The sequence below is a fragment of the Salvelinus namaycush genome, chromosome 42 (genome assembly GCF_016432855.1).
Source record: "Salvelinus namaycush isolate Seneca chromosome 42, SaNama_1.0, whole genome shotgun sequence".
NCBI lineage: Eukaryota > Metazoa > Chordata > Actinopteri > Salmoniformes > Salmonidae > Salvelinus > Salvelinus namaycush.
In genome coordinates this window covers 12323522-12333893 of record NC_052348.1, presented here as the reverse complement: position 1 = coordinate 12333893, position 10372 = coordinate 12323522, and the positions used below count along the sequence as shown (strand labels likewise).

Genomic DNA, 10372 nt, shown 5'->3' with positions numbered 1-10372 from the left:
ACACACACACACACACACACTGTGCCTACTGCCTACAGTACGGCCCACCCTGGAAATTTGGGCAAGTTTCATCAAACCCTGTTTCAAGAAGAGGTTGAAATGAGGACAGGCATTCTGATCCCAGCAGGGAGGGAGAAGGAGAAAGGTACAGTCAGAGAGAGAGAGTGAGAGAGGGGAAAGGAGGGAGGAAGGGAGGAAGGTACAGGGAGGGAGGGAGGTACAGTAAGAGAGAGAGGGGAAAGGAGGGAGGAAGGTACAGTAAGAGAGAGAGGGAGAGAGAGGAGAAAGGAGGGAGGGAGGGAGGGAGGTACAGTCAGAGAGTGAACGAGAGAGAAAAGGGGGGGAAGGGAGAGAGGAATGTACAGTCAGAGAGTGAGAGGGGAGATGCCGCAACAGAGAAAGACGGGGAGGTAGGAAACTAGTAGTTACCGCTGTAAGAGTATCAATTAATTAGGTCATATCCTTCCTTTCTCCTCTCATCTTTTTATGAAGAGAATCATGTTCCGTGTTTTTAACTAAGGCAATCTTTGAATGTCATAATACAACATTTATTTCATAAGACAACTGTAATAATTATTTTATTTTAGTCCATAGCTTCAAGTAATTCTTTTTGAGTACATTTCTCTCATAATCCTTGTAGTGACAATAATGACTGGTGTTTTTATATATCACCCCTGTGATATCTCCAGTCTATGACTAACTTCCCATCGGTTAGCTCTGTCGTTTAATAAGTCCTCTTTTATCCAGCATTATACCGCACTCAACATAAAATAGTGTGTGTGTAAGTCCCACACTCACACACAAACACAAAGGTGAGGACCCGACATACAGTAGTTCTGATGTGACCACGTAGAATTAGCAATAACCCAGGCTTCAATGTTTTTACCTCCTCAAGGAACACCTTCCTTGCTAGGGCAGGTAAAGACACCTTGGACATGACCCCCAACACCCCTGTCTCACATTCACATCCCAAACGAGCAACTAACGTCCCTCACAGCCTCACAGCCCACAATGCACCGGGGCCAGCCGTACCGAGCCACACCACGAGGACGTGGATTTAATTAGATATTAGTATCCAGCCGCGTCTGAATTAATCAAATCAATGCTACTCATTAATTTAGTAGAAGAACATACAATTAAAGGGCTATTAGCGTTCTCTCAGGAGTCTGCCCTTTCATCCTGTCAGTAGAACATTGGGACTTGGCCCAGGTCCAGAGGCAAAGCGTTCTCTTTTCCTTTTTAACCGGCACTTCCTCCTATCCGCCTGACTCGATTCTACTCCTCTTCTCCAGGCTGGTGCCATAGAAGTACAATGACTAGATGTAGTATGTGCAAAAAATAAACGTTGGCGTAACTTTAAATCAATACTCTCTTTTATCCATAAGCATAACATTTAGTGGGAGGATGATAGAGAAATATGTTTTCTTTTTGTATTTGCATGTTTGTGGTACTGATTTAGACCCAGCCACCTACTAGGTACCTACAAGTGTACTGGGCCTTTTGAGTTGTATCTTAATTTGGTCCCTGGCCACATTGATTTAAACACTAACACCATTTCCATGACTTAATGGTGCTTGACATCATTTATCCTGTAAGTAGCTCGTCATTTAGGATGGCGTCTCAAGAGTTTTAAACAAAACTCTAGAAATGTCAACACACTGTAGCATAGTCCCAGTCAATGCTTAACAGGGCACTCTCTAAATAGGGTGACAAGAGATTTGGAGATTTAGGGAATGAGCACACAAATAATCCAGCACCCAAAACTAGGTCATTTTATAATAATATATTTTGTTCAGATAATTTATCATTTGATCATGGCTGTGTATATCTCAATTGAGGAGGTAAGGAAACTAGACTGAAAATAAGATTTTAAGCTTTTACATTGAAGTAGTACTGTATTGTACATGGGCCTAAGGGGTCACTACTAGCTTTAAACAGTAAATACTTCTATCGGATTCCCTACAAACATACAGTCAAATATAATCTTATTTAAATACAGCAGGGGAAATCCTCTGCATTCAAAATGTCAATCTCTGCACCGCATACAGCTGGCCACCTGTTTCTCCCAAAGCACTGAAGCAAACCAGGCTCTGACGGAAAATAATTCTGGGCCAAGGAGATTCTTTTTCTCTCTCTCTTTTTTTTTGCTCTTGTGAATTAAAGTGAAAACGCTTTCGCTCTGAGTAATCCAGACTCCTCCGACGAACAGTCATTTTTAATTAAAAACATTACCCCATTTACAGAGGAAACCAAAGTGAAGCCTGAAAAAATACTAACTGCACAGGGATTTCTCTCTCTACTTCGACCTAGCAGTCTCTCGATTTTCTCTCTCTCACTCTCTCTCGATTTTCTCTCCCTCTCTCACTCTCTGTCTCTCTGTCTTTCAATCTTTCTTTCTCTTTCCCTCCTTCTCTCGCTCCCTCCCACCCTCCCTCCCTCCCTGCCATCCAAGGCTTCAGTTGATCAAAGGAAGTTCCAGTTTCTTGCTGGTTTTTAATGGTTATGTAACTTTCTCCTGATGAAATACTGGCCTGGGCACAATACTAACCCATCCAGAGCTGAACTGGACCATAGAATTCCTGCAATTGGACTTTTTGGGGTTATGTGATCCTGGCAGGAAGTCAATCCAACTCACACCGCGGCAACGCTTGGCTACTTGGAAGGATTGTAAACACCCTAATAAAATGTAATTAATAGGTACCATATACATTGTTTACTGAGTAAAAATGAGTCCAAAAAACTTTGATTAATCACATAAAAACAAGCAATCTCAGCACAGGAATATAACTAAATAAAGCAATATTTCTTAACTACAGGCATATGGGTCTTCTGCAGTGCAGTTTTGATTGAACCCCTCCTCTTGTGATGAGCTATGTGTAGTTGGAATGAAGTGTTTCCCTGAGAACAGCAGGACTCTGGCTAGTCTTCCCCAGTGCGTGTTGGATTGAACCTCTCCTGTGAGGAGCTAAGTGTATAGTTTTATAGAGAGGGGCAGTTCCAGAGCTGTGTCTGTATCTGGGTCTCTGCCATACGGCCAGGCCAGGCCCCACCTCTGACTGTCATCCTGCCTGACATTAGGGGGCTACGCTGTATCTCATTAGGCCTAGGGTGGCAGTGATCCCGTCAACATCACTTGAAGCTCTGGCTCCCACCATAGGGGAAGAGACAGGTTGTCTCCAAGGTAACGGCCAGATCATTTGGCAGGAACTGCATGCCTTGTTATCCCACAGAAACCCACAGATACTGTAGGCAGGCGCAGCTGGCACACACACACACACACACACACACACACACACACACACACACACACACACACACACACACACACACACACACACACACACACACGTGTGTAAAGACAAACACACGTATAGTCACTCCACTGCACATAGACATCAGCTCCCTCTGCCAATCAAACATCTGTCTATTCCTCTGTGTCCAGTATTGATTTAAAACACAATGAAGCCAGGGGCGGGCCAACCGTTTAGGAAAAACCATTGAGTTCATTTGCTGCTCGTACCCTAGGGATAATCATTCTCACTGTTGAAAGAGAAATTGATTTCTGTTAATCATGAGCCAGCATTATTCAAATCAGTGGGGGGTCAAACCAGGCCAGATATCTTGAAAGAGGGGGTTAGAGAGAGTTATACAAGCAGAGTCAAGTATTTAGGTCATAAAGTGCAGTAGAAAATAGTTTTTTTATTGTGTTGTTACAGTAAATGACATGAGTTCGCATATAACCATAGAAATTGAACTGACAGAATGGCATGTAAATCTAACTCATTCCCACCTGATCTCAACTATGTCTCTGGGCCCATATTCACAAAGAGTCTTTAGATTAGGAGTGCCGATCTGGGATCAGTTACGACTTTTAGTTCATAATGAATAACATTTTATGAACATGTTATAACCTGACCCTAGATCAGCACTCCTACTCTAAAAACACTTTTTGAATACATGCCCTAACCCCCTGTCACATACTCTACTGTACATCCTGAATGCCAAAAGTGGACTGACCATTCCATAGCCAAGTATGACAAGAATAGCCCTGATCAGACAGCCAGAACAACTGGATGAATTGTAGCCTGGTCTATCGATAGGAGGTCAATGGGACAGGGACTGACCTCCTGGACCAACATAACAGCCTCAGGACAAAGGCTGACATGATCATTGCCCCATTTTTAACCAGCCTGATGGTGCTATTGGTGCTATTTTGAGTGAGACTGGATAATTGTTGTAGATCTGTTTGTGAGTGCGTTCAAATAAAGTGGTTGGGGAGAGAGAGAAATCATTAGTTACGACCAATGATGTATATAAACCCTGGATTGCTGATGCTATGTATTGGCCGTTGAGAGGCTTTGAAGTCACCGGTCGGACATATTGGCACTTCCCCCAGTAGGAGCAGTCCTCCATAGGAATGAATGGAATTCTACAGTATATCAATTAAATGTTTTAATGACACAATTACATGTATTGAAGTATCTTTTGCTATAGTGGGGAAAGTAGCATTAGTAAGCTAAAAAATATATACTAAAGGAAAATATATTATGTATTTTTTTATATATTTTTATGTTTAGCTCACATAATATAATGTAAGATTATGCATTAAGGTGTCTGTAATATAATACATGTGGCAAAATTAATGTAGACATTAATAAATGCATTTCTAAAGCTTCCAAAATATGTTTTACAACGTAAGGGAGTGCTAAAATGGAGGCATGGTGGTTTCAACACAGCGCCCCCTATCAGTCAACTAGTGTATATATAAATCATTGGCTGCAACCAAATTGGAACACATTGACCCATTCTGCTAGCCTAGTTCCTAGCAGTAGTCGGCCTAATCTTCTCTGCTTGTCTCTGGGGAAAACCAACAAACACAAACACAAACATACCAAGCCAGGCCCCATTGCCACAAATAATCACATGTATTTCTCTTAGGGAAACATCTGCCTATCAAGGTTTTGTAAGTCAGGAGGGGACACCGTTTGCAGATTTGTTTAGTGCTTCCTGCACTGACTCGAGCTGGTAAAAATGCAATAATAAGCAGGGCATTTACAGTGTGCCATGTCGCGCATACGTTTACGACTTCGGTGATCAGCTCAGATTTTATACCACCATTAATATACATCCCTTCTGTGAAATGAAAATATGAAGAAATATATCACACGCAAAACAAATCCCAAACTCTCCAAATACCAGAGCCATAATCATATCTTCATATCTTTAAATTAACTGTAAACAAATCAACTCCTTCTACAAGGAAGGAATTCCTTATGTAACTCCTTCACATACTGAAATTGCAACAAAGTTGGACAATTTTTTCCAATTTCCTGGTTGGTTTCATAGCTGTGATACTTTAGTTTTATTCATCCTGGATCTTAATATCATAATGCTGTATTTAGCTCCACACTCAACTGGGACATCAGACAAACTGTCCGGACAACGACTGTGTCAAAGTTAGACGTTGCCATATTTGCCTGTGCAAAACAAACCGTTTTTCTGCATGTTTGTTTTTGTTTGGTGGCCGGGGCTCTGCCCTGCAAGGCAACTGTTTGTTTCCTACATCTGGCAACAAAAGCATGTGATCAATCATTCATAATAATTTATGACGTCGCCACATAATGGCCAGCCCAGGCTCGTAAAAATATATTTGCATTACACAAGGTCCCTTCAGGAACTCTCAATAAGAGTACAATAAATGTTGTTTTTGTCCATACACATAGCTCTGATAAGAGAGCAAACTTTAACCTCTGTTAGATACAGTAGAGAATAGGGCCAGGGCAGCAGTGTATGTTGCGATGTTGCTCTCCCATGCTAGACCCCATCCCTTAGTTCCTGTTCTCCCAGCCAAGCCAACATCCCACTGCTTTTCCCTTTCCCAAGCCTTGTTGTTATTAGTATTTTGGTAGTCCCCGACTCGGAGCAAACGCCCTTCTTTAACCCCTCGGTCCTGAGCAACATGGTCTTTAAGTCAGACACACTGTCCCCTTCATTCATCCTGTCACACTGTAGTAAACAGACTCAGTTCCACCCAAAAGCTACATAGCAGGGAGCATCTCTCTGCACATGAGAGCCCTTGGATTATACCACTGGCTTTGTGCAGATGCTGTGGACAATCCATCACGTCTTATAACAAGTCTAAAGTAACATAACAGTTTCTGAGCCAGTACTCTTACTGTACTGGAGTTGTGCAGCAGCACTACAGTACCCACAATGCAGTTTGTTTTCTCTTTAAACGTTTCTATTTTGAAAGTAACAAACATTTCTGAGCCAGCCAGCCGCTCTTACTGTGCTGGAGTTGTACAGCAGCACTACAGTACCCACAATGCAGTTTGTTTTCTCTTTAAACTGTTCTATTTTGAAAGTAACAAACATCTCTGAGCCAGCCAGCCGCTCTTACTGTGCTGGAGTTGTGCAGCAGCACTAGAGTACCCACAATGCTGTTTGTTTTTGTCCATACATCGATTTCTTTCTTACCTTGACATGCTGTCTGGCATGCAGCCGTGACCTGGATAGCCTTCTCCTCTTGGACCCTGCGACATGCCGGGCCGAGATTTCCACGACTCCATTAACGCGGTAACAGGCGAAATTAGATTCAACAAGGGGTTCGTCCCGTGATCCCTTGGGTCGTGCCGTGAGAAAGACATTGTCCCCTGCGCTCCGATCTGGTAGTGAAACGAGTGTCCGCCTGAATTAACACCCACAATGGCCGAGGTGGGCACAACGTTGTTGCTGTTCTCTTGGTAGTAGCTGCCATCGTTGTTCTCTTGTTTAACTTTAGACAGGAGGTTGTGGGGGAACACGCCGGCTTCGTAACTGCCATTCATCTCCGTGCCCGGAGGTCCCAAGATCCCAGAGAGACTGTATTCGTCAATGTTGTCCCTCAGAGACAAGTAGGTAATCTCGGACGGACCTGACTGGAAGAGACCCATAGAGTGTTGCTGCTGCTGCTCAGTGTAGCACTGAGGATTCATGCATCCGCCACCATCTTTGTTTGGCTCACTCTTTATCTGTGTGATGAAAGGTGAGCCATTGCCGGGGCAGCCGGTGGCCTGGTTACACTTTGTGTTGTTGCTACCATTACCCAGACACATGCTCCTATAGTCCGTGTCGGGTTCATTCTTGATGAACTTCACCATACCCATGTGGTCCAGGCCTACGTTGAACCTCTCCCCGTCCACACTCTCCACCTTGGGGAACTCAAACTCCTTGAAGTCCTGCTGGTCTCTTCGTCCCTCGGGACTGTTGGAGTCATTCTGGACCAGGCCCAGTTCACTAGCAGGGCTAGACACAGCAAACCCACCCCCGCCGCCAGAGGGGTTCCTGGGGCTCAAGGACATTGCCATGGGGCCCCCGGTGGTCGGACTGGAGATAGATGATGAAGCCCTCATGTTGTTGGTGCTGCCAGTGGGGCTGGAGACGGACGATGACCTCATGTTGGTAGAGGTGCTGCATGACGGTGGGGAGCGCACGCTGCTCATGCTTTGGGGGCTGGAGATGGGTGAGCGCATCACGTTGAGTGGGCTGGTGAGCGGAGGCGACCCCACCGTGCTGGAGCCTGCCGGGCTGCAGGTGACCGAGTTCCTCCTGTGGACGTGGTTGTGGGCCAGAGCTGTTCCGACAGCGTTATGCTGGTTGACGGGGTTACTGATGGTCGTACAGGTGAACGGCCCCCCAAAGCAGGTGGGGCTGGTGGTGGACGAAACTAGGTTGTTGCTGCCCCCGGGGCTGGAGATGGAGCTGGGCGTCTGGGGGCTGCAGGACAGAGACAAGCCCAAGACGGCTGACCCTGCTGTGGTTCCAGATGAGCAGCAATCCCCTGGGGTGGAGCTTGGCTGCTTCGGGAACCCCGTAGAAGGGGACTTCAACTTGGGGCTCCCCGCGGACGCAGCACATTGGCTGTCCTCGAGACAGAGGCGCCCGCAAACTCCCGCTGGGTACATCTTCCCCGGACTACAATGACCCCCCTGTTGGCCGAAGCCGCCAAAGTCTGTGGCCTCCCTGGCCGCGTTCATATACAAGCCCATGGACTCAGCCACAGTTTTGGACAGCTCCTTGGAGTCCATCATCTCTGGCTTCCTCCCATGGAGAGAACTGTTAAAGAGGGGGAGAACAAAAGGCTGGTGTTGGTTCTGGGTCAGTTTGAGAGTAGGCTGCTGCTCTGGCTTCTTCTTCTCTTCGTTGTTATTGTTACTCTCCTTGCTGTCGGCCGTGTTGCTGCTGGGGGAGCAGCTGACATTGACTATGTCCATCAGGACATCACTGTTGCTGTTCAGGTTCAGGCTGTCGGCCTCCTCGGCTCCGCTGCAGCAGTAGTCCATGGCACTGCTGGGGACATGGGACCATCTGTTCTTCTCTGTGTCCGTGGATCCTTCGAAGAAACTTGGGTATCTTTTGGTCTCCATCGCTGGGTCATTGATTTACCTGCAGGTTGAAGGAATACATTAATTAGATGAATGCTGTTTAAATATGAATTCAAAGTGGTAGGGTATTTTTTATGCATTATTCACATATCATGCAAAAGCTGCTGGAATCTCACATTGCCGAAGCTGAGAGCATACTACTGAATATAAAAACTGTAATTTAACACGAATATTTATTAAATCATGAACAGTGTAAAGTATTTATTTAATGGATGGCGATTTCATTAAGATTGACTTAAGTGTGTTTTATAGTGGGAAAATTATGCCAAACATCGACAGTATCCAAGTTAAGTATCCTTTTAAATCAGCAAGCGTTTTCTCTGTCAATCAAGTGATATTCATTTCTGGAAAATCATTTAGACATTCCTCCTCACTTTGTTAACTGTTTATTTGCTTTGGTTTTTAAACTAAGAATCCCTGAAATGGTTATATAGGGGAACTTTGTCTAAGGCATGATATCCTAAATGGCACCCTATTCCCTTTAAAGTGCACTACTTTTGACCAGAGCCTTATGGGGGAATAGGGTGTCATTTTGGACAGCCTAAGTCATGTTTGGAGACGTGAGAATGTCTGGGGGGGGGGGGGGGGGGGGGGTCATAGAACGATTATTAAATTATTATTATAGATTGTGTCTTGTCATGTCTGAGTAATAATAGTTCTATGACTCAATTCCCCATCACACGTTAACCTACATAACAAGTTCCTTCTGAAATGCATTTATTTAAATGTATGACATGATCATTTCTAGTTTGCAAGATTAATTGCACTAACTGTACTGTTAAATCGCCAAGTCAGTAGTTAGATTTTTTTTTTTAAACACATGACGTAGTTTTATAGTGTTCATTTCCTCCTCTTGGGCACTTCCATTGGATAGAGACAGACCCAGCGTCACATAAACTTTCATCACGCCATTCACGGATTGGTCCGACTATTCTGTCAATCCCCTATTGTTTTTTCAGACACAACATAGCTGCGACATAACTTGAAAATGGTATCTGTCTTTGAGCGTCTTCTGGAAAACATAAAACAACTTTCGAGAATAAGTCAATGCGCAATATTGACCCATGCTATCACATTTAGCCCTTTATATTATGCGTAATGTTGTTGTTCCTAAACTTATGCCCTGGTAAACTTATGTTTTAGCCTACTGTCAAAGAGAAGGACTAAAGAAAAACACTGATATTTTGATTGAGGTGACCTAATTACGGGTTAGGCTATACTAAATGAGAACGCTTATGAGATAGGATAGTTGTCGACGCACAAACTACAAAAACAGGTAGGCTACATGCCAGGTTGTAACGACAGATGAAGGCTATGCAATATTTTTTGGGGCAATCTGATCTACCAAAATGCACATCACAGTTTTGACATTGATGGCAACTGATCGAAGAGTGTGCAAAACTATTTCAAAAGTGCATTTATAGTTAGAATGCAGGTCATTTCAGACATCGCAGTTCTGCAAAGACATCAGAGCAAGCCGTACTCTTATCCATTATTTATTTTTGTAAAGAATGATTATCTACTGGAAATGTCGCTGGAGACAAAGTTCAAATTGTTATTAACTGATCTTTGAAAAGTCATAAACAACTGATTTTAAATTTAGATTCCATAATAAATAAATGCGCCAATAGCTTGCTGGGCGCAAATAAGTGAAATTATTATTATTAGGCTATTTTTATTGTTTAGAGAGAAAGAGAGCAGCCTTTAATTGTATTTATAGCCTATACTGTAGGTCACAATCTGCCTGAGCGGGTCCTCAGGACATAGTTCAAAGTTAAAGATTTCCTGGGGATAATTCAGGTGACAATTAAAGTGATGTACATTTCGTTTAGGGAGTTGACATATTAACCTAAGTATTATAATAACCACAAGTCGTTTACCTACCTCGAGCTATATCATTCTGCGCCCTTACCTTAATTACGACATTCAGATGTGTCAAGTGGCTGTGT

General features: G+C 43.8%; 1 protein-coding gene across 1 annotated transcript in view; it reads right to left on the bottom strand.

Moving 5' to 3' along the window:
* The window catches only part of LOC120034956 (mineralocorticoid receptor-like), a 94664-nt gene extending 86256 nt beyond the window's left edge, over positions 1-8408 (bottom strand). Inside the window, exon 1 of the mRNA XM_038981673.1 lies at positions 6478-8408. Coding sequence (XP_038837601.1) covers positions 6478-8405 — 1928 coding nt within the window. The 5' untranslated portion in view covers positions 8406-8408. The remainder of the gene's footprint in view (positions 1-6477) is intronic.
* Positions 8409-10372: the final 1964 nt, after the last annotated feature.